Genomic DNA, 24,546 nt, shown 5'->3' on the forward strand with positions numbered 1-24,546 from the left:
TCAGAAGAGAAATAAGACGACCATTATCGGCGTGATTTTCGTTGGAGCAGAAAAGCTATAGTCACTTTGGTCTCACTAACGTTCACTAGCTCAAGTCGATTGACGCCACCTACCGACGGTGGAAATGCTCTGAGTGGAAAGAAAAGTCATAGGACATACCACCACTCACAGCAGCAGCAGCAGAGATACCACTTCCCCAGTGAGAGCGCTGTTCCCTCCCATTCCCTTTCCTTTTTGCTTCTGGGAAAGACCGGTACTTTTCTTCTTCCTCGACCAACAGCGCGCGACTCTCGAGCTCGGAGCGATTTATTTAACTTTAGACAAACAACACGGAAACGTCCGACCAACCCAAAGACTCAACCAGGGGACCAGCAGACTCGGGGGAGGATGAGCCATTTGAGACCTCGAGGAAAAATCGTATCCCCGGAAATATGCACACTACTTGTTCCCTATCAGGAATCCGGAAAACGCTCACTATTTCGTCGATTCTCGACGTTTGCCGGGTATTTACGGGGGTTTCATTCATCGTAATTTTAAACCTTGCATACAACCTATGTTTCAGAGATCCAAGCCAGCGAGTCGATCGAAGCACTTACCTGCGTTTTGCCGCGTCAACAGAACGGGTTACATCTCAAGTAGGACGGGGGATATGCCCCGGAACTACACCGGAATCCTCCCTCAGATCGATTCCTTTTCACGGGAGGGATTTTCGCGGTTAGCGTATCTTTTCAGAGATATTTTAATAGAGTACTCACGACGAAATGGCCGTTCAGGACAGGCCCGCCCTGTCCTATGAAGACCGTTGAAACCATGTCGAAGCTCAAAGGATCGTTGCTGCGTGTTACACGGACAGTGGAAACGACCTTACAATTGATATACAGTGTCATGTCGTCGCCGTGTAGTTTCAAACTCAACCTGAATGGGAAGACGAAATTAACCCAATGGAGGCATGTTCTTATCGGACGAGGAGCTCCCCCCTTGAATCAAACCCAAGTTCCTCGAAGGGGCCCGTGAGCCTTACCAAATCCAGGATCCGGTGAAATCATCGGTGACGAAATCGGCGATCTGTTTGTTCCGCCGCGTATCGGAATAGTAGACGGAGATATTCTGTTTGAAATCATCCACCGGGTGCATGTATACGCCCAGTTGCACAACCGTGTCGGACGAATCCAGTACGGCGAACAGATAGCCTCCGAGAGGTGACTCAGATTTGAGTCTGGATACGAATATGAAGTGCCGGGGCATTTGTTCCGGGAGAACCAATCTGCAATATCGAACCTAGTGAGGTCGGGGCTTCGCTTCGGCTACTTCCGTAGGCGTCCTGGTCACCTGATGTGAAAGCGGCGTCATGGCCGTAGACGAGAGCCCTCACAGAAACGAAATCTCCTAGGTATGAAAATTATTGTTTTTCTCGGAGCTGCCGAGTTCGGGGATAGGGGGGCTCTCCCCTCACTTACCGGTGTGGTATTCGGATCTGTGAATTGGGAGCCAGCGAGATGGCATTCCGGTTGTTCTTCTTTCCTATTCCTGAATCACTGTCGGCTTTCCTCACGCCGGGCGTCGAGTCCGTGGGGTGAACCTCGTAGAGAAGATCTATTTCGTGGCAGTCGAACCCTGAAATAGTTCCCGTCAGGCGATGTGATTACATCTAAGAAACTCAGCGAACGGAACGGTCGTGTAGTGAGTCGCAGTGCAACTCACGCCCGAGCTAGCGTTTCACGTCGTGGCTCGATTCAGTGAGAAGTACTCTAGCTCCAAGAGCTTCTCCCCACGCTCCTTCGGCAATTATTGCTCAGACACGGATGGTGCGGGTCCGGGGAAACGAACCGGTAGCTTTGAGCCCCGGCCTCGATAATCATGTGCGGAGAGAAGTTCACTTGAAGGTAAGAGCCGATTCCGCAAAACGCGCAGACATCGTCGAACACCGCCAATCTTGCGGGGCTTTGGGGCTGGAATCGGTCCCGGTAGGACTCTGATTATTTAAACGTTAAATGAGACGGAATTCACCTGTTCGCTCGGATGACAGAGCAATCGCGGTCGTTCCGCGCTTACATGAGGTGGGGGGGGGGGGCACGGGTCCTAATTCCTTCATGGGTGGAGGGGGCATTCGTGGGAAGAAGTTTGCAACCGTCTAGTATCAACCTGTCTCAAGAGTCCGGGGAAAGGAGAGGGCCGACTCGATATGACTGAATAATGGCTCAGTCGACAACACCTGCCAGAAAGCCTCTCCAAGAGCCAGAGGATGTCCCGTCGAGGACATTTTCCAGCAGTCTATCCATGGCCCTAAGTTCCATGACGTCTTGGTTCGATCGGGGGAGGGATTCTGAATAGTCTAGCAGAGGCAGACACTACCGATCTTGAGAGAGAAGGACTCTCCGTCAGCTGAGCTGCCAGATCTTTGACAGTTCTGAATCTCGCTCAATTGCCATCGCGCTCGAAAGACGCCGTAGCGGATCATCGATTTGTTCTCGTGTCACTCCGAAGAGTGGCTGCGCTCAATCGAGACGTATCTCAGCGGAACCGAAGTATCGTCGAACGAAGCCCAGAGTGAAGTGAACCTGACCCAGAAGCGGATCGAGGTCGACACACAACTTCGAGTTCGATCCCCCGAGATCGGGCTCATCTAATCAACGGCGTCGGCCACGATGGAGTCATTACAATGTTCTCATTTGTATTTTTTCGGCTATCACACGCGCGGCTCATACTTAGTCTGCACAGTAAACGTCATCTCTCATCTCCCTCGACAGTCCACACCTACTCCATATATGACATCATACATATGTACGTCTCCCGAAAATAGTCGTTCAAGCTGATGTCCGGGGAGCTCCGAGCGAGCCGCTGACAGGACACTGGTTTCCATTACTCCCCCGGTACGAGCGTGCTCGGCTCTTGACTACAAAACCAATCAAGTGGATCATCCGCGGCCAATTTCTCGCCGTATCGCTCTTTCCCTCATCTCGTTCGAATACGAGCGAAGATTTTCTCTGACTCAGGAATCTCCGAGCTCGTGGGATTCGTCACCCAGGAAAACGGGAAAGCGCAAGCACCGTTCCGGCAGCCGGAGCAACCCCCGTATCTATCGGACTAATGAGCTCGATGGCTTTAAAAATAGCTCCAGATAATCGTCTATCAAGTTGATGGTATTGTACTTCAAAGACAGGACCATGAACACGGCCGCCGGGCTCGTAGGTCGTGAACGAGGGCGCTTATGACACCGACACGCCGCCGTCCTGACTCTGCGCTGAGCTTAGGTTCTGTCTGTCCCCACCTGCCCCATCTGCGGCAGCAGTTGGAGGCGCGTCTGGACTCCATGTATCCGCGCCAGAGACTGTATGAAGCGTTTACTCGGGATCCGAACGCCGAGGCTGATCGTTCCCCCCCGCGCCTACTTCGAAAACATAATAAAGCCGTGGAAGATGTATTTATGATAAGCCTCGCCGAAATCTCCCACACGTGCGAGAGCTCTATAGTGGTAAGGCGAGTCCGCACTCTGGGTCGTGGCCGATGGGGGGGCGGCGAGGCGTAGAGCCGCATGTGGACATCCATTTAAATGCGACTGGAGAAAAATGAAGACCCAAAAAGAACGATGTTTCATAACAGCGATCTCCACGGCGTTCGACGAGCCGTTCGAGAATTTGCGCTTTGCGATCGGCCGTGGCCCGTGCGATTCGCTGGAGACTCCGCAGCCAATTCCAGATATTATTACTGACTCTGACATGATTCCGATGGCGAATCCGAAGCTTTTAGCAGAGTTTCCCGCCTTCGGTATGTTCTAGATTTCTAGATGGACCGTTCCTCGGGCATCGACACAGTTGATGTCGCACCGGGAATCGATTCGAGACTCGTTTGAGGAGTTCTAAATTCGAACTAATCTAGCCGAGTCTGACATCGGCAATGAATTTGCAGTACGCGGTGGCGACTGCCCGATCTGGGATAATTGAACCTTGATTTACATCGACCATGATTCGATTGATCAGACCTGAACGATCCTCCGCATGATTCGGTCAATGAATCATAACCGGAATCGGATCTGTCTGAAGTCTCGTCGATTCAATCCTCGATCGCTTGCAGCTCACGTGGACCAGGGCTGGTTCGTGTCGTCCGAGCAATTTTGAAGTCGCATCGACTCGTTTAGGAAATGACTATTCACGACTCATCGCATGGAATTACGGCCTCGGGTATAATTATGATTCATGAGCGGAGCGTGAGTTGTGTGTGAGTCTCGTTTTATTGAAAGTCCTGGGCCAGCGCTCAGCCTCCGGCGGCTCCCGTATTCTTCCCGAGGAATTTCGTTGACTCATTACTTGAAGGAGGACACGAGCTTCTCACTGAGAGACCAAGAGGCATGATTATCTCAGGTCGGTAAATGGCTCAGAATCGTCTCGTGATCGTGCCCTCCCGTCGAGCGATTTCCCTCACGTACTCCCGCATCGTTAGCGGCGGCGTCACCCCGATGAATTCCAAGACATATATATATATATGTACAATAGTATAATTGTGTCTCGACCGGGCATACGACGATCTTATTGTTTGTCCCAATAATATGTCCACCAGAGAAATTTCCAGTCCGCGATGTAGAAATTTCCGGTCCGGATGTCTCATCCCGGTGCAAAGCCAGGCGGGGGAGGGGGATCGAGCCTAGCTCGTGGTTATGGCTCGCTGCCAGAATCAATTCCCCGCTGCCCTTCGCCATCAATGATGAGCTCCAAGCTGCGCAAGTGATCCTTCCCCAGATAGATCTCAGACCACGTTCCGGGCATCTCTTCATTTTGCTCGTAAGTCGCGGTACGTGAACAAAGAACCTCGAAATCTCTTCTTATACCCACAACGGTCCGCGGATGTGGTCGATTAACTTAATAATTTCGGGGGACCAGGCAACGCTATGTGACGAATTTCGAATACTCTGAGAGGATCTCACAGAGGAACGGAGACATCACCGACCTCCTGGGTTGGAGGTGGAAATTTCGAGCTCATGCGTCTTCCCCTCGGCTCCCATGGATTCTCGGCATCGCGGGCCGCCAAGAAACCGATGCTCATGATCACATTCAGGATATGGGGACGTCATCCTTCTCCCCGACGAAGCTGAATTCACTTCCTCTTTTCCCACCCTGACTGGCGGCCACCGATGACTCGAGCGGACCACTCCTGGTGCTTGAGGATTCCGACTCCGAAACGGGAGCAGGTCAGGAACCTCCGCTGTACAGGAGAGTTCAGAGCCTCGAGTAATCATCAATTGAATCGTCCGAGAATTAATAATCAACGACCGATCTGGATTGTGGAATCAAACTAGGAGTTGACGAAATCCTCAGCGGGTATGGCTCAGAGAGATGCTCCAATGGAAATCGCTAAGCTCAAGTCTTTCGAGAGAATTCTCTTTTTTCACCGCCGCTAGACCCGCAGGCGCAGCTCCTCGACCTCCTCCGACAGGAGCATGAGGAGTGAATTATGGTGACCGCTTCTCGGGCATAAGATTGCTCGTTGTCGTTCGCTCAAGTGAAACCTTAGCAGTAAGCGTCGTCATGCAAACCAACTCTCAATGCTAGTTTTCCGAGCAAGTCCGGGATAAAGAATCGACTTGCTCGGACATCGATTCCTCTCACGCGAGACCCGAGCCCAGATTTCGTGGGAGTATCGGGGCCCCGCATTAGCCTGATCAGCGTAGAATCAATACGGATCGAGTTCGAGAGAGTGTGATCGATGAGGTTTAGATTTTCTCGATGCAATGATCTACGCGGTGAGACTCGCAAGAAGACGAATCATCTATCGACTAGGCTCGCGGCATAAGAACCGTAGCACTTGCACATGGAATGGGTCCCAACTCTCGATCCCAAAAAGATCCAGTCCAAATGACTAGTTTTTCCCGCGTGTGCTGGCTAACTGATGTGAACGGAGACTGAGGTGGTCGTTGAGTGGCGGAGCTTTAGGTTCTAAGGTTGATGAAGGAACCTCAGCGCCGTCGAACCAGGAGGCTCGATTTTCTTCGAGCTCAAATTAATCAATCAGTCAACAAGCTCCTGAATGTCTCGAGGTCTCCGTTTGATGCATGATAACATGGACAGGGAGCCTCATCCTCCGGAGACCGAGTGCCTCGAATCGCGTCTTGCTTGCCGACCCGTTCCTCCGAATGTTCTCCGGCAATACCTACGATGACTGGGTGACGGCCCGATAGGCCCTCGCTAAAAGTGCCGGTGATCATGCAGAAATCGTCAATCGTCACCTATTGAATGAGGAGTAGTGCGAACGGAAAGTCAAGAATGAAAGTCACGCTGTGCGCAGCGCCGAGGACCGAACGAAAGTTCGACGAGGAAATGAGCCAGTAAACCCTAGCCCGATTGCCTGCTTCGTTCAGCCCGAAGCTCATGAAAATTATGACCAACCGCAAAATGAGCCACAGCCCGTGAACAAGCTTTGTTCAGTCATTCAGACTATCCAGCGTGATCAGTCCGCACCCAAGGGATTCGGGAGTGACAGGCGAGCTAGATGGGTGACTTGGTCGCTCGAGCAACTATTTCATAACTCGTGAGGTTTTAAGAGCATTATGGACGGTTCGCGAACAGACCGCGCTCGACTACTGCACCGGAAACCTATCTGGCTGACAACGCTTGTTCTGCAAGCCTCATCAGGTCTGCGGAAGCTCGACCAAAGCGGAGAGATGAAGCGGATGAAAGTCCAGAATACAGCACGCATCAGCAAAGCTAGAAAGTTCGCATGTACGTCGACGACAATGGGAGTCGCACCGGACCCGAATGATACGGCTCCGAGCGGAGTCGATTCGGGGGACGTGTGGCTTTGAAGTGCTACTCTTCTCTACGGGAGAGGGTTGGCGTGAATACCGCGCGGCTGACACCGAGAACTGCAACGAACACCGGGTGTTTCATTTCCGAGCTGACCAGGGCTCGATCAGGTATGAATCCTGCCTGTCTCAAAATGAAACCGAGGTGAGTCGAGCTATCACGGAGGAGCTCTGTGACATGCTACCGCTATCCCGCCCTCATTATGCCTTCCATGACGTTCATGGGACTCCGCCAACGCATGAGAATCATCCGCACATACGGAGGCTCGAGTCTTGCTGAGCATACCTTTTCCTGCGTTCGACGCCTTCCGAGGTCGAACACTACGGAATGGCTCCATCTACCATCTCTTGAGCGTTGAAACTCTTCGGAACTCGTAACAAAGTGACCGCGCTCCCTGCATGCGCGTCTAATCTCTCCCGGTATCCGCTGAACTCGCGGTGCGTGGTACCCAAGCGGCACAGTGATGAAGGCCCGAGAATGAGGAACTCTCGATATCACCGAAACACAAAACACCAGAAACTAACAAACCGCTGATAACAACAAAGTCCAAAATTATCCTTTCGCATTCCTCGAATCCCTCAAGATAGCGATACTCTTCGAGCCCACTTCTGTCTAAATCTCTGGGAAAATGGCAGCTTGCCGTAGGGCTCTGAAAGATCTCAAAGACATCCGAGCGGGGCCACTGCCGAGATATCCCATCATCAAGGTGGACGACGCCAATGTTCTAGAATGGGAGGTCCTCTTGCAACCGACGAGTCCGCCCTTCAATCAAGGTGCTTTCTGGGTGAGCCTGAATTTCCCGCCCCAATTTCCATTCGTGGCGCCAAGAATACGGTTTAAGACGAAAATCTACCATCCCAGTGTTGATGATGAAGGGAAAGTCTGTCTCATGATAATCCTTCAAGAGAACTGGAAGCCAGCCACCAAAGTGTCCACGATTCTTGAAGAATTGGCGGACTCGATCGATAAAGTCTCTCCGGAACACGCTTTGAGGTCGGAACTCGTCCAGGAGTACCTCAAAGAAAGAACGAAGTTCGATAAGAACGCTCTCGACCTCATTCAAAAATTCGCTGAGAAAAGGGTCTAGCGAATCCATTTAAAATTCGAATATGAGCAGCAATACAAAATGATCTCTCGAGAAGAGGGTTCGTTCCATTATTTCCGTATCAACCTGCCATATCTGTGGCCCTCTCCCGAGGTCGATCACATCAAAGATCAACAGCGTCATGTTTACCGTACCGGCAAAGGAGACGATGCTGCGCCACCTTTTTTCATGTCATAGGGAGTCGGAATCGTCGGCGTCGGGGGAGCTGCTTCGCTGCGAATATCGATCGCGGCTCTTGAGACTCCGTGAGTATTCGAACTGATACCCCGATTCCGACAACGTTCAACTCAATAATCTCCGAAATTGACCCAAGACTCGAACCCTTCATATTCTCGATCCTCTCCATTCGGGCAAACGAGAGCGTCGAGTGATGTGTAAGGATTTCATTGAACCTTCCGTCACGATGGTAATGTTTCAATGGATTGCGATGTGAGGCTTCAGCTACAGCATTCTTCGCTGTAGATAGCCATTCCCGGATTTCTAAAAATGTTTCCGACCCTTCGGAAGACAACCGTTGATTGAAGAGAGCTCTCCCTAGTTCCGGCCATCCCGGAGTCACCGGTCCGGTACCGGATGCTCCGATATCGGAGACTCCCCCATCACTAGTACTCTGACATTCGGCGCGGTCTCAGAGATAATGCGACCGATGAGGATCATGGAGGATAATATGAGCTCCATTCCGTGATTTTTTCCAAGCTAATGGAACGCGTCGAATGCTCCGAGGGGAACAATCCTTTCTCATTTCGGTGGACTTTCCGCGTGGACTTTTAGGGGCACGGTGTCTTATACGGAACTTTCGAGATGGTCGTTTCTCCAAATTCACCTCCATAGTCACCGCTCGGGAGCATCCGATTTCCCTCGGGATTGATGAATCAATCAATCGGGGTGACTCGGCTCGATTCACATATCAACCTCAGAGCGGTTTCTGCAATCCGATGCGGGAGGTCCGATTCTCGCGAGGCTATGTCGCAATGATGCTGAGAGAGGAGTCCTGACCATGGAGGGAATCGTCGCTATTGATCGAGTGCTCCGCATCATTCACAGCTATTGCGTTTCTGAAACCGCAAAGGACATCAGCCCATGAACAAATCGTCTATTCGGCTGTCGGAATCCTGGCACCGAAAGTTGTGACGATGCGCTCCATGTATAACCTCCGGTGTCGCTGCGCAGCGCGGCCAGTGAAGCAGGTAGCAGCACGGCTGTTTCCCTCTTCCTGATTCCTGATCGACGCGGCTCTGTTTACAAACTGGCTGAGACGGCGCGCATGTGTTCCATATCTTGCCTCGCGCCTCCTGCGATTTCATGAACGATTTTCATTCCGGTGCAGTTGACTCAACCGTGAGTTGATGATTCGGAACTTCGTCTCCGTTGTTCAGCCTCTGCTCAGAAGGCAATGCCAATTCGATGGTCGCGATCCGTGAATCCATGATTTTCCTTGCATGCCTCGGACTTCTGTTGCCATGACCCCTGCCTGGGACCGATCGTCATGAGTTACATGCCTTGTTCTCGGTCTCTTTGCATGTGAGAGGGAGCCTCTTGGCAATTCCTTGACGGTATCCGGATCATTTCATACTGCGCATGTCAGATGTCAGCTCATAAGTGACAGATCGATCCTCTGATTTCGAGTGAACAAAATAAAATACTGTGAGACCACTGACAAACTGATAATTTCCAAATTTTCTTTTCCACAGGGAAGGTGCTCGAATACGAGGGATGGAGGGCGTAAACATCCACTCGATGTGCTTGGAGCCCAAAATCGCTGCCAGCAGAGGTGACTATCGCGATCCCTCCGACATAACGACATCCTCCTTGTGGTCAGACGTCGGCTCACAAAGGGCTTGTACGACGTTTAAGGATTGCCCTGACCACAATAACAGGACCTAACACGCTAGTTTCTCCGCGCCGCCTCGCGCCGTGAATCCGAAGAAACCTACTCGGGTGTAAACTAGAACCTAACCTCGGAGTCAGATGATTCCTGGCATCGATTTCGGCGGAGGCGGAGGAATGAACCGAATCCGCAATGCGCAGCGCTGATCGCCGTGAGATTGCTCGATTTTCGGGATACACGTGTTCATCTCATCATTCCGCGAGTTGCACCGAACGACTCTCCTGTTCAGATTCGTGGCATTAGTTATTCATTCAGAATGCATCGATCGCATGCTGAATCGAATCGAACTCCGCGTCGGAGACACCGCGATCCCTGACCCAAAGACGGGAATCATCGAAGATCCAAGGGGAGATCGTACTGGAAGATTGTATAATAATTCTTGTCCTGTCAAACCTGGTGCGCGGCTCCGTTCGAATTCCGAACGGAATTCCCGACGGAATGTGGTCGTTTGCTTTGGATGAGAATGAACGAATATCAGCCGTTTGGATCAACAGACGCTATTTTTGTCTGACTGAGATCGATGGCAGCAGTCCGCCGCAAGCGCTCTGGGCGCCTACTGATGCGAAACTATTCCGGAAAACTCGGAAACCCTCCTCCCTTCCACGACGGGGAGAACTCGTCTCCAAAACTCGGGATCAATCAGAACTTGAATCCATCGTAATGCACGATCGTCAAGTGTTCCGATTCGCAGTTACGTTCGAGGTCCATGAGCTAATGAATTGATTCGCGGAGAAAGAAATATTTGTCCTTCGAAAATTAGATCGACAGACGTTCTTTGATCAAGTCTGTGACCAGACGCTCGGAGCCGCTTAGGAATCCTTCCAATCGCGAAACTGTCAAGGTTCCTGGCTGATAAGAGCCATCGAGCGCGCACCGGGCTCCGGCTCCGATCCTGCGTCCCGAGCTGATTTTTGCGGGGATATATCGTCGCGCCGTGAATCGATCGAGTCATTCATCTATCCGATAACCCCGCTAATTTTCCTCGTGTCGGACCTCATGGAGAGATCATTTATCGGGCGAAAAATTTCTCGAGAGCCAGCCTTCGTGAGCTGGACCGCGGGGCAGCAACGAGGCCGCCGGACTGGCGAGGACAGACGCGAAATACTGTACATCCCTAATGGAAGCACTAAAAATACTCGTTCCATCACGAACAAGATGAAGAAGGGTTGTGTCGGCCGTGCTGTTCTGCCCAAACGGTGTCTGAATCGCTGTGGAAAACGCGAGCTGCGGTCGATTCGCTGCGTCCAGCCAATGCCGAAAGCATTTGGTTCTCCGTATTCTCGCCATCGTACCTAGACGAAACATGCTGCACCTGCGCGAGCTTGATGTGAAGTTTGAGCTCAAGTTCCTCTTATTTACGCGAATGGGGAAGCGGAACATTCTGTGTGAATGAAGTACGAGCGAGTAGATAACAGCCCCCGATGCGATCTCGGATCGGATTCGTCGAGAAATCGGAAGGCTTTAAAGTTATGCCCCGCTCCCGAGAGCTCCGAGACTCATGCGAGAAACGTCAGCGAGATCAGAGAACTCTCGGCGGGGACCGAGGTGTATATCTAGACCTCCTCGGTACGAGTTGGAAGTCGCTGTTTCGATTTCTATCCACTCGGAGGCTTCGGCACGCCCTCCAACGTCGATGGTTTTTAGCCGCAACCTCGAATCGGCTACGGCTCGCAAATCCGACTCCGAAACATCTGAGAAAACCATTATGGGACGGAGGAGCTGCGTCGCATTGAAGCATCAATAGTTGAATAAGATCTTCTAATGACATTGTTGTCCGGAAGCTGAGGTCGGCAGAACTCCGAAAAGGACTCCCATGTGAACGAATCGATTCTCGGTGTATCGTCATCATCACCATAATTGTAATAATTTAATCATTTTGGCTTTGCGTTTATTCGACCTTGGCTAAGGACCGCATTGATCAAATTCATCGTGGCCTGATCGGGGCGCCCGGGGAGCGGAATGATTCTCCGGTCTATTCTGATGCCGCATTCAAATTCAAACTCGTTTTGCCCGAGTTCGGAATTCTCATGAATAGAACCTCTACCACCATCATTTTTGAGCGTCATAAGCGAGCTGACCCGATATCTTCTTGAATTAACCGTGTGCGGAGGGAAAAGGGTTCAGGAGCCATATTGTTGGAGAAAGCAGCTGATTCCGTTTTCTGCTTCAAGATTGTTGATGAGTATCCTTCTAAGTCTGAGTCTCTATTTGCCCCGGGTTTTGTTGGGAGAAGTCTCAGGAATGATTTCGTCTCCAACGGTTTGACAAAGGTCTTTCGAGCAACCCATGGATGGTCAGGACGGGATATTTCATCGCCAAATAATGTTACCGAGTACACCGCAATCGCCAGATCCGCAATCGGACATCTGTCCGGTCCCCTGAAAGATTCTATCACGCCAAGGGCGCCTCAACATGGAGCTGATGCAAGGTCCCTCCGACCGGTCAGACCGATCGGCCGGCCAATCAGAGGCCCAATGAAGATCAATATTGAGTATTCCACCTTCCAGATAAGTATCTGAATATGCCTCCGGCCGATCGACGAACTCACTACAAATGTGGCAAGAAATACGTAGTCCTCGAAGACTTGACGGATTGGCCCTCTTACGCGCGTCAGCACCGCTGTGGCAAGAAGGTAAGTCCTGGTTTTGGCATCCGGAAAAATTTCGACGAGTGGCGGGCAGTTCCCCGGCGTCGGTTGCGAATAGGGAAATGTCGTTCGACTCAGATTACGTGCGCGGTCCCTGGTGTATAGAGCCCTCGATTCGCTGTAATCGTAAATTGTACACAGTGGCTGAGGCAGAGAATTTCCGCAGGTCGAAACGAAATGGTCAGCGGACAGCCTCCTGAACCGGAAAATCTGCATATTCGAAGGCGACATCACAACTCTCGAGATCGACGGAATAGTTAACGCGGCTAATAATCGTTTATTGGGTGGCGGCGGTGTCGACGGAGCCATCCACAAGGCTGCGGGGCCGCAGCTTCTTGAGGAATGCGCTGCGTTGAACGGTTGCGCCACCGGAGACGCGAAAGCCACCGGTGGGGAAGCTGAATTTATACTCTGCCGCGGAATATCTGTCCGCTTTCGACCGTCTCCCTCAGATGACCCATTTACCTCCGTATGAGCAGTTCTCTCTTTCTGTTTCAGGAGGCTACAAGCTTCCAGCCAAATATATTATTCATACAGTTGGACCCATTGGCGAGAACGAATCGAAGCTGCACGGCTGCTACTTGACGTGTCTCGAAACGGCGAAAGCTTTGCGCATGAGACACATAGCCTTCCCGTGTATCTCGACGGGCGTTTACGGCTACCCGAACAAAAATGCCGCTCATGTAGCCTTGTCAACGACTCGCGAGTGGTTGGAGAAGGAAGAGAACGCTAAGCAGGTGAGCGGCGAGTCCTCACAGATAACACTCGAGTATCGTCTCAGCTCCCTCATGAGTATCGTCTCAGCTACAATGTCATACGGCACGGAGTCAGAGCCCTGACGAGCGAGTTCGGGGGACTATAGGTAATCGTAAAACCGTCTGTGGTGTGAGCGGGGAAGCCATGGCCCGATAGGCTCCAGAGCGAGTATTTTCGGAGCGCGCGACGACCTCCGAAGATTTTCTCCTGGGTAATCATTGTCCGATCGAGTCGCCGAGCTTCGACTCGGAGCTCGCTCCAGACGCTTATCGCTAAAAATCTTCCGGGTCTCGCCGAAGATTCGATACGCATACCATCATTAGCATAGTGCCGAGCTACTGCATCGGAGAGGATTCATTATGGAATTCAATGAGTCTATTTATCCCAAGTACCCCGGCTCCGCGTCGTCTGAATCCGGTTGAGCTTCACCTGAAGGGAGGAATATCGGAGATATACAACAAGCTATTTTACTCGACTTCTTCGGTACGGATCGCCCACGACACATCCCTGACTTCATTACGTCACCCTGCTCCCAGGTCGAGTCCATGAGCAACGAACCTCTACTATCGATCATTAATATCGGTTCTCGCACTCGTGTCACACCGCGTACGAGAAATGCCCGACGAACTCGGGCAGCCGGCATCTCTCTCGTTGAACGGGCGGATTGTCCTGGTCAGTGCGGTGCGTTCAGATTACGAGTTCCGATCAAGAGACGAGCCAACTCAGCAACGAGCTTGAGCTACGAAACAAAGTAGACCGGATCCCTTGATAGATTAGCGTCCGAGTCTCTGTCAAATTGAGACCGGAAAATCGAATCAACGAGGAGCATCGGCGACGCACTTAAAGAGCGTAACCTCGGTGAGCGCAGGGGGAAACGAAACGACGACAGGTCCGGGCTACGGGCGAAGTAGCACCGAGGAGTTCGCGGAGGGTGGGGTGCTCACATCGGTGGGAACCCGGCAACTCGTCGTCGGGGTGCGAACACTTGCTCTTGTCGTTGCCAACGCGCTCGGGGCTGTGGTTTTTCACGCGGTTCTTCATCATTGAGCCGTCGCTTTCCTTCCTCACGAAGTTCCCATCGATCTTACGGGATACTTTATCTGTCAAGAGTGAATTCGGGGCGCCGACAATACCGAACTCTTGGAGATCAGTTGTGAGTCCACGTGAGCCGATGCCATGTTACGCTTGAGATCCGAGAGATGACCAAGTTCTCTCGACACCGAGGAATCTGAATTATTTACGGGATCATTCGGAGTCGGGCGACTAACCGGTGAGTGGCGCCCCTGGACTTCGGTGTACGGTAGTTTGCGAAGCGTCGATCACGAGACGGCGATTCCAATTGATCGAACTCGGTGACAAAACGGGCGTTCCGAGTCCAAATCTTAGAAATGTTTCAAGGATCTGATCCCGCACCGGGACGGATGGGCAGTTTAAGGGAGCAAGCGAGCAATTCATCCGCTGCCGTTGACAGAGGGAGCATAGAGTCCGATTTCCGCGATTTCTCCTATGAGACCGATACGGAAGCACAGCGCATCCACTTGTATTGAGCACGACATCTCGATCAGATGAACGACGCGACCTACTTTATTAATTGCGGGGCTTTCGACCGTACGGACCGAGCTTATGGTCCTCTGTTCTCTTCTGCCACGGAGGACGGCGACGGAGTCCGCACGAAGATTTATGTGACTCCCTAGGACAAGTAACGAACAAGCATCCACTTCTCGGCGGAGCGGATCTCCCGGAGCGATGTCTAGTTCTCTGCGAAGAGAATCTCGAGGAATATGCGGTGAGGGAGGTTCGAGATTCAAGGCCCACCTCAGGCGGCGATGCTTTGTTCTCGACGGAGCCGCGGCCGATAGGGATGGTTTATCCCCGTGCCGACTCTTCGAGCACGACATCCGGGCTTGGTGGAACTGAAGTCGCCTATCAGTTCCGGGACCTGTTGACAAGTGCGACTGCTCTATCGAAAGAATGACGCGCTTCGTTCTCAATAGGAACCCGTTCCCACATTGTGCTCCGACACACACCTGCTGGAGGAGGCCCTGTCACACTATCCGCAGTAACTTATGCACCCGTCGACTCAGTCGAACTCTTACGAGACAGCTGTATTTATACCGCCTTACTACTGCTAGCTATTACTATCACTGCTGCTTCCGCTCGCTCGAACACTGTCATCGGTCCTGCTCGTGTCATCGCTGCAGAGGGCACGTCAACGCCCATATTGTATCGTATACGTTGTAGGAGTTCTCAAGCCGGGAGTTAGTGGGTACTTCCTTCACTCGATCGTTTGTGACGGTTCCATCGACTGTCCGCTATTGCAGCAATGTTATTCCAAATTAGAGCTCCGTCACCGTGAGCAATGACGTAATGCTTGTTTAGAGAAAGCCAATGTACCTGGACACGCAAGCTCGTGAATGCCGCTCCCATTTAAACTATTGATAGCTAGTGACCCATCACTCCGTAGTCGTCGATATCGAGTCTCGGTGAACGAGTACAGGGGGGCATTCTACGAATTCACATTCACAGATTCATTCTACGGAAACGACGCCGTCATTGTTTGACGGGTGCAATCGTATGCTTGAATGAAATTCGGTTGTATTTCCATGAGGCTTTGTCGCACTGTTACCACGAAGATGTTTTGTCTGCGTGTCCAAACAGTTATCTTCAACCCGAAGGAAACAAGTTCGGGAAATATGCACGCGAACCTCCGGGCGCCCAGTGTCTGTCCGAATCCCGTAAGATGAATGTTTTGCTCGAAGAGAACCGCCCAAACATGATCAATTAGTGATCGGCCGGCAGAATATCGGACCTGCGATTCGTTTATCGCGCGCTCGTCGTTTGAGTGAATGAATGCATATCCGGTCGATGATCTGACAATTAATTTCAAAACAATTTGGAAGCCTGAAGGGGATCTGTCCCGCCGGTAAATGTCGAGCTAATCGTTGCGAGCAACCACTCTGTGCTGACGACAGGACTTTCGGATGAAGAGTCTCCTGACTCGGGACCTAATGCAGCTTCTCGTTTTCAGGTGGACCGAATTATTTTTTGTCTGTTTCTTCCTGTGGACGTCAAGCATTACAAGGAACTTCTCAACACGTACTTTCCGCTAGAATGAGAGGATTCTCCGATTTCCGCGGCGAGGCTCCCCCAGGCCGCCTCGGAGATTGAACACTAGACGTAAAAGAATCGAAACCACCGAGATAATATTCATCTCCGCCGCCCCGCTCCCTTCCTCCAATACGTCCCTTAGATAGGATATCCAACATCACCGGGTGCTGCTTTCATCTGTCCGCGGCTCATCAGCCCCTGAGTTTTGAGTTCACATACCGTCTTCGAAAGTTGCTTCAAATTACCGTTACGCTTCCGGAAGCAGCCACTAGGCCTCCCGAGACGTGTTCAGAACAGGAGCTTGCAGCCTCTGAGCGTGAAGTTCCTCAAGTTCCTCGCTGTGGCTCACAGTCCTCCGGGTACGGAGGAAAAACCCAAGTCCTCCGCCCCATTTTGAAGGAGACTTTCCGTCCACCGCTCTTCCGCGAACCCAGGTTCTCAGGTAGCTCTCCGATTTTTTCCAACCTCTGTCCGTGAGCCACTCCTTAGCAAACAATTCAGACGCTGAAGTACCTCAGTTGACGAGCCTGACAGTTCTCCTCGAGGGCGAGGATTCCGTTCTTTCCCGAGAGTCGGGTGTGGTAGTGAGTTGATTCCTGTGAGGATGTCGCAGCACCACAATTCGCTTTGCGCCTCGATCCATCTTAAGCACGACCCGAGACGTCCCCCATCGAGTGTTGATAGACCTAATAAAGGCTTTTTCGTCCATGAAGTCGTTTGCGTCGCTCTTCAATCGGAAGAGAGATGAGAGGGGAGAGAGACCCTCCAAATGACGTCGCTTAGGACGCATGATGTGCGACAACCTAACCTTCGCCGGAAGAAGGGGCTTAGTTTGATGACGTTTCTTGGCTTCTAATTCGATTCACGTAGTGACAGTTTGCCTCCAAGCCATCGGGAGAAGCAACGCGTGCCTCGACAAAAATAGGAGAGCGCTCCATCGCCGATCTGACGCGTCGCAAAGGGCTTAAATCTCTTTCGGAGACTCGCTCACGAACGATCGCTCTCGCTCATTTCCGCACGCAACACGAAGGAGAGAGGAGAGGGGCTTAGCCAGCAACAAGTGGGCCCTGCCTTGACCTGAGCTCGTGCGCTCCGAGAGCGTTAAGTGCTCAGAGCGAAACGCTTCTCGTCACTTGAAGTTATCTCTCCGCAGTCCGCGGAGTTTTCCCACACAGTTGCTCCGACGGGGGTTCGTGAACGAATTTCGAAACAATCCCGTCGCGCGGAGGGATGGTTCTCGGATTCCTCTCGGGCTCGCGCTTCCCATTTCATGATCGAACGGTATCAGACCCTCAGACCCTCCTACGAGTCCATGGAAAAATCGTTATCCAGCTCTGGTCCCTGAGGTTTTTCAGGCATTCTTCATGCTCGTCCTCTGATGGACTGACTGGCTGTCTGACTAGATGGCTGAACCGAAGCTTGTTGCGGTTAAGCAGCACTTGAGACGCAAGACTATTATGTTCCTCATAGAGAAAGAAGAGAAACTATCCGAGCACAACGCTGTGTAGTCCATTAGACCACCTGCGGATAACAGAGCGAGCGAGACGGTCAGGCGGAAAAAAATCTCTCCGAGACTAACCCCCAATTGCACAAAGTGTAGCCAGACTCCCTGAGCGCTTAACAACGCCCCCGCGGTCGCGATGGCTAGCCACCCCGCAGACAGACATACAGCCCGCCAGCTGCTTTGCCCGCTGGAACAAGGAGAGGAGGCGCGGAAAAACTACTACGAGAGAGCGAGTAAAGCCTCAAAAAGTTCAGATTATAGACTCTTTCCGGCGTCCGCTCTCGCGGACTCTTAGTTGAGACTCGACCTAACTGCCGGACAGACCGCGGGACCGACCGACCCGATTACAGTGGGCCCAAACGAACCCAACTTTCGACCCGATGGCCCCCGCTAGGAGATCGATTGGTCTACGCTCGGGAACACGCTCGTCTCTCGAGTACATTTCATTACGCGGACCACGAGATGGAGGGGATTCTGCTGTCAATGGGATGCAGAAATGCTCGTGATCGGTTGTGAGAGAAAAAAAACGTCGACCGGATCGAAGGAAAACGATGCAAGTCTCTCTCGCGGGGCTGATCGTCATCAATAGGATGCGTACGGGAAAAATCTTCCGATCCGAACCGTATCGGCCATAAAAATAGCGGCACCTCACAGAGCCGCGGTCAATCCGACCTTGGGGTCCGACGTCTCAATCTGCGGCGAATTCACTCGACCCATTAGGCCAATGATGGCTCTAGTCAGCGGGCAGGACTAAGTCGATTCCTAATAGAATTAGGTGTCTCTCGGGATATTCCACCGAAGAAGTAACAAACTTCCTTATTTCAATGATTACTTCTGCGCTGTCGCTACCTTCCAAGTTCATTCCCCGCTAACCCGACGCTCATCCAACTTGTCGCTCTCCTCACTACGGTCACTGTGAGCGGAGAAGAACATTCCACTTGGCCATGATCAAACACCGTCACCGCACAAGGCCGATTCTGATCTTAGTAATCGGGGAAACTTCGAAAATTCCTCAGGTCCCCTGAGAAAACTTTGTATCGATTCCGCCGGTATCCTCGCAAAGTCCTTCCAGTAGGGACATCCAAGTAACATAGCGCACTTCTGACTCGAGGGTCGGGATCGGAGCTCCATGAGAGTCGAGACTCCGGTTCTCACTATTGGTTTCATTCACGCTTCGAACTGAGTTTCGCACAGAACAGCTTATTCTGAAACGCCCCGACGGGAAAATGGGGTTTAATTCATTCTCCAGGGGAGAGATCTCCGGGTATGAAGAATGTTCACGGCCTCGCGCATCCGGGTTTCCGGGGCAACAGGGTTTCCAGGCAGACGTCCGCTTCCATAGCTCCGCTCTGAGATCGACCTTCTAGCTTAAGCCCGCCGGCTCAGGCGGCCGACTGGCTTCGAAACCTCACTCTTGGTGGACATTCATCTTCGAAGGAGAAAAACGGACAAAACAATGTTGATCAGATCAATCTACAGCTGGACATCCCGCGAAATGGTCAAAGGAAGTCAACGTGGGCTGCGACCAATTATTTCCTCTGGATCATAGGAGACAACAAGGGAATTATCGGGTTGCTCCGACAGGTAACAAAAGGATACTCCACCAGGGCAGTCAGTTGTTATACAACGTTTCATTGGCAGGCCCACTGTGGGCTGTCACGTTCCTAAGAAACATAATTGGCTGCACATTCTCCGATCCGGTCGGGTCGCATTATCATAGGTCCAGAACAAGCTCCTGAGCATCATCTCTCTCCCCTGCAGCTCAGATATAACTGTGGATCCCTCACGCCGTTCGTAAAGAAACCTAGAACCGATCATCTTGGCGGTCCGCCGTCGTGGAATTTCCTTTCGGGGAGGTCGATGGAGTTCTTTCAGAAAATTCTGAGAAAGTTGTGCGGCGGAGAGTTCGGGATCCGGGGAAGTTCGCTGATTCGAGGATATGGAATTGGAACGGATCTCGAGTCTGGAAGTTGGATGCCCAGACAAAAACTACATGTCGCGGGTGGATTTTGAGCGGAAAGAAATGCAACACAAAACGAAGGTAGATTCTCTGTAGTAGCAGAACGTGAGGTTCCTCGCAACGAATTAGCAAGGAAGCACCTGGGCCTTCTCAAGTGAAGCGTGGACGACTCACTCAGTCCTTCTCTCCTCGATACGATAACTAACCCGCGTGCTTGTCGTGCCGACGCCATGAGGGAGAGTCTGCCGTCTCGATGCGTTTTTGAATGCTAAAAGCCAAAGATGCCCACGGCTAAGTGCAACATTGGAAGCAGTCAGAGGGGTATCTCGAGGACGCGACTAGCTCGAGCATTCCGAGTCCTTCAAACTCGAGCGAAATCGATACCGTCCACGATTGATCAGAGCTTGCTATCCTGATAATCGTCCCCAAACCTAATCAAACCGCATCGCGATTGAAGGTCGCATTGATTTTCGGCAGAGTCATAACTGCTACCGATGCTGGCCGCGAGTATTCGAGAGAGGAATTAACCTCCTACATGCATTCTTCATTTTCGCATTCAAAATAGCGGAGAGACCCGGACCATTAAATCTACGGTGGATTCTCTCGAGGAAGTATTTTGAGGAGTCTCTGAATTGCTTCTCCTCGGAGTTTCCACTCCTCCGATGTTTCTTTCCTTGGGATCGCGACTTTTTCCCCGCAGTCAGGGTCAGGGAGCGTTTCAAGGGGAAACTCTTGACCCTATCTTATCGAGCGAATTATCGCGGGGGTCACAATGGGTACGCGAGGCCTTAGAGTCTTCGATATTCCCTATGATCCTCATAACACGGGAAATATCACTACGGAGTGCTCCGCCCGGAGCGTACGTTCCAGAAAACAATACAGAGCAACGCGTTTTCCATCACCGGTCAACTGGTGGATTAGAACACTCCAGAAATTCCAGTATTACTCACCTACGATGCAAGATATGTCGACCATCGGGTACGGCACGCGCGGATCGTATCCGCACGGGTAGAGACGCGTCGCGCACCCCACCGCAGCCAACGCCAGAAGTCCCGCCGACCTCATGGTGCTGGTCGTCGTCGGAGACGGAGTCGCCTGTGCTAACCTTTCTGTAGAACCCACTCGTGGTTCAAGGACTGGTCTGCGTCTCGCTTCATCTCATGCGATAGAAATCGCAGTCCGTCCCAGCGGTCGCGGCTTATTCCAAGCGCGGTTAAAGTTCGTATCGATCACATAAAACTACTTTAAAAAGCTATTTCAGTCGCACGGCTGTTGGTGTGTAAGATGATCTCTGAGTCGGAGAGCACTCCGTCAAGTCTCACGAATGAAATTCCAAATCGACAACAGATTTCGATGACACAAGTTGCCGTTGCGTGAAGCGAGTGGATCTCTCGCGAAGTAATGACAAGCAGCACAAGTTCTCTCAGCCGGCGCGGCTCCCTCGGCCAGGGGGCGCTTGGGTCGTCGCTCGCTCTGCCCATGAGGGGGCCAACAACGTTGAAAGGTGCTCAATGTGTGCAATGCTGCGTGGCTCCTCAAGAGATCGACATTATGTAGGTCCCCCATCCACGGGGCGGGTAGAAGTTTTCGGGTGGCTGCATTCGGCTCGCCACCGTCATCATCATCATCAACAACAACAACGGAAAGCACCTTGCCACCCTGTTCCTGAGTCGAGGCGGCGACGACAACACCCACGCCACTTCGTCGATCCCCGACGATCGGGGATCGGGAGGGACGAAACAGGGTACTTTCTCTTAGTTGGGGATAAGGCCGAGCTCGCACCGTGGAGTTTGACTCTCACTTTAAAAATCACGAAACGACGGGACTGGGGGGGCGGTGGCTGGAGTATTCATCGGAAAAGTTCGGAAGCGCCGAGGGAGCAGTAGGAAGTGTCACTCCCGCCATCTCTCTCAAATCTTCCCCATGTGTGGAGCCCCATCGTTTTTCGCTCCGAAAAACCCCGACTGACTCTGTGAACGCCGAGATAATCGTTCTCTGATGGAGGGCTCCGAATTTCCGGTGAATCCTTCCAAATTCGAAGGCCTTGATTTTTAGAATATTCGTTTCCGATTCCCGCTTCGACGAGTGCGACGAATTCCAGATTGGGAATATTTTCGAACCAAGAGACGATTCGGAGCCCTCACGCGGCCCCTCTGGATGAGAGTGCCATTGTAGCAGCTACACCTGAGGACGAGCTGCAGTAGGTACGATTTTCGGAATGGTCGCTAAATCTGTCACGGCGATCGTGAGACACTCGGAGGTTTCTCGAAGTCGGACAGCCAGGCCGACAATAGCTTCGAGCAGAAGCGATCAGATATTCGAGATTCGGCGGGGCTCGCGCGGCGGAGGAGTTTGCTGGCATAAGTGCAAACATTCAGTCTAATAATACGCAAATCGACCCGCTAGGTAGACCCATCGAGTCGAATCGATATAACTTCTCGATCATCCATTAATTTCTCAATCCGCAAAAGACCTTGATCTTCACGCGCATCCGGTCCCGTTGAATTCGATTCTCATAGGGGGATGGATTACCGTACTGACTGAACCCGAACATGTCGGGTGTCTTCCCGTATGGACTGGGACATTGATATTTACCTATTGTGAAGTGGAAGCGATCTGTCAAGCAGGGAATTTTCGCTCCTCATTAAGACTGAATCAATCGGAAAAGTGATTGGAGTTCACGAGGGATTCAGCGGAAGTGCATCGAAAATCGTCAGATCCGATGTTATGCGGGAACCGTTCTCTGGGAAAATTCGCTTGGGAGAAAGCTACGAAAATCTTGACCTGTATGACCCCACAGTTGGCTGGATCGAGATCAGCCTGAGAGCGATCGAGGACCGAGTCGCGCCGCAACGACGAAGGAAAGACGCAGCGAAAGACGGAAACAGTGCAAGCCAGCGAAGTGGACAGGCAACCGACAATTTTCCGCTCACCGTGATTTACGATCGAGAGCAGAAAACACGACGGTCGTAGATAGCGAGCAAGCGATGGACTGTGATAAGACTACTCGCTTTTCTGAGAAGGAGCTAATTTGGTGAAAGACTCCTCCTCGACGAGTTATCGAGGTTCCCCTCCAGCCCGATGAACACCATCCGCTGCGGCCACAGAGTCGCCGGAACTCCCAACACCCCAAAAGGACGAAGGGTCTCATCGAATCCTGGTCATAGTGGCCTTGTCTTGCATATACTGGGAGGAGAGGTCCCATCCAGCGAAGACCACTTCGTCATTCTGAATCACGGGGAGACAACTCTGGACATCCATGAGTTCCGTGGCGTGATTCGGGGAGCTCCGAGCTAGCGGAGGAATCTCACGGAAAGGAGTGGACGACCCCCTATTGTTATTGCAATATTCTCTTTATAATCGCAGCTCCGCTAACCGATGGGATCCATGGCGTTCGCGGCCCCTAGTTCCTGAGTAAGTCGACGAACAGCCTCGTTCTTAGCCTCGTTCAAGTTACCAGTGAATCCGTCCTGCCCGCCCGGGTTCGAGCCGGCTTGCGGAATCCCAGCAGCTCTGTAGATATCTAGCTGCTCACGCAGAAAGCGATTTTCGGTGCTTAGTTTATGCACGAGGTCCTTGTACTGCTCTAAAACGAGCATTCGCTGTCGATAATGCTCTTTTTCCCGGGCTTGCGTTCGCACCATCTGCTCGAAGGCTACTCTTGCTCTTGCCGAAGCCTCGATCGCGTCCGTAATTTTGGCGAACCCGATCACTTTCAGACCGTGCTCTAATGCTTCAAGGTCGTTCATGATTGTATCCTGATCTCCGTCCAGAATTTCCGGAGACATTTGAACACCTTCGAGCATACGACGTAGCCATCTCTCCTCGGCTCCGACGCATTCGAGACCCGACGCGTTCCCCGTCTCTCCGGTGGACTCCCCGTAAGTGCTCGACCATTCGCTCGAAGCGGTTGTGGCTCTACTCCGACCAGCTTGAAGCGAATTTCGGGTTGTTGGGGAGCTTGTTCTTCCGTCTTACGGATCAGATTTTCAGCGAAATGTTTATTCCAGAGTTGAGAAATCAGGACATACCTTCAGAACCTGCGATCGGCGAGCCAGAGGGCATCGTGCGGAATTCGGGCTGCATCGAGCTTCGTTGCCTCTATCTTCCCGATGGAATTCCTTCGACGGAGTCGCTTGTGATTTATAAATGGTCGAGCCGAGGTAGGATTGGAGTCGAGAGTCGAGAAGGCCGGGACGCCATTTCTCTGGAGCGAAGACTGATATATTCAAATTTGCCTCTCTTCAGATACAGGGGAGCGCTGAAATCGGGGTCACAGTTCTGACTGACTGCTTCCAGACTGACTGACGCCCCTCATTCAGCCAGGATCCAGCGGAGAGGATTGGGAGCTGATAGAGTTCGACTCATCTTTTTCTCCGTGAGAATACGCCTCGAAATTCCGATTCAAATGTCGAGATATTGAAACCCCAACAGCTCTTATCAGCTTCTCGCCCCGAAGTTTCCAGGCTCGTATCAGCTCATTTATCGACACTCGTTCCACAATTTCGTCGATTCCAGTAAACACTCCGCATACCCTCCGCACAGCATTAGACCCGAGGCTCAGGAACAAGCGCTTCATGACCTGTTCCCCCTGGCCTCTTGACTCCTCCAATTCCTCAGTCAGCGTACAGGCGACTTCAGACTCACAGGAGAGGATTCTCGCCTCCGAAAGATCACATCAAATTGTGGACTAGAGGTGAGATTTCAAGTTCGGGACCACTCTAAGTGTTTGCACTCGGCTACCCAAAACACTGCTGCACGCAAATGACGTCAGATATGTCTCT

The 24,546-nt window shown here is 52.0% G+C and overlaps 3 protein-coding genes across 3 annotated transcripts; 2 read left to right on the forward strand and 1 right to left on the reverse strand.

The window, feature by feature from the left end:
- Positions 1 to 728: 728 nt before the first annotated feature.
- On the reverse strand, positions 729 to 2,107 carry LOC100907595 (collagen alpha-1(XVIII) chain-like). Its single transcript, XM_003739630.1, has 4 exons — positions 2,053 to 2,107; positions 1,458 to 1,614; positions 1,022 to 1,264; positions 729 to 915 (listed from the first exon to the last, which is right to left on the reverse strand). The coding sequence occupies exons 1-4, from the start codon at positions 2,105 to 2,107 to the stop codon at positions 729 to 731; spliced, it is 642 nt and encodes a 213-aa protein (XP_003739678.1).
- Positions 2,108 to 7,422: 5,315 nt separating this feature from the next.
- Positions 7,423 to 7,881, forward strand: LOC100907737 (ubiquitin-conjugating enzyme E2 L5-like). The gene has a single exon (XM_029113329.1). The coding sequence runs from the start codon at positions 7,423 to 7,425 to the stop codon at positions 7,879 to 7,881; it is 459 nt and encodes a 152-aa protein (XP_028969162.1).
- A 1,273-nt stretch (positions 7,882 to 9,154) lies between these two features.
- LOC100907877 (macro domain-containing protein RSc0334) lies at positions 9,155 to 16,603 on the forward strand. Its single transcript, XM_018642192.1, has 6 exons — positions 9,155 to 9,237; positions 9,591 to 9,670; positions 12,295 to 12,419; positions 12,601 to 12,823; positions 12,933 to 13,171; positions 16,219 to 16,603. The coding sequence occupies exons 2-6, from the start codon at positions 9,613 to 9,615 to the stop codon at positions 16,303 to 16,305; spliced, it is 732 nt and encodes a 243-aa protein (XP_018497708.1). The 5' UTR covers positions 9,155 to 9,237; positions 9,591 to 9,612; the 3' UTR covers positions 16,306 to 16,603.
- Positions 16,604 to 24,546: the final 7,943 nt, after the last annotated feature.

Source organism: Galendromus occidentalis, unplaced genomic scaffold (genome assembly GCF_000255335.2).
Source record: "Galendromus occidentalis unplaced genomic scaffold, Mocc_1.1 scf7180000076574, whole genome shotgun sequence".
NCBI classification, from domain to species: Eukaryota; Metazoa; Arthropoda; class Arachnida; order Mesostigmata; family Phytoseiidae; genus Galendromus; species Galendromus occidentalis.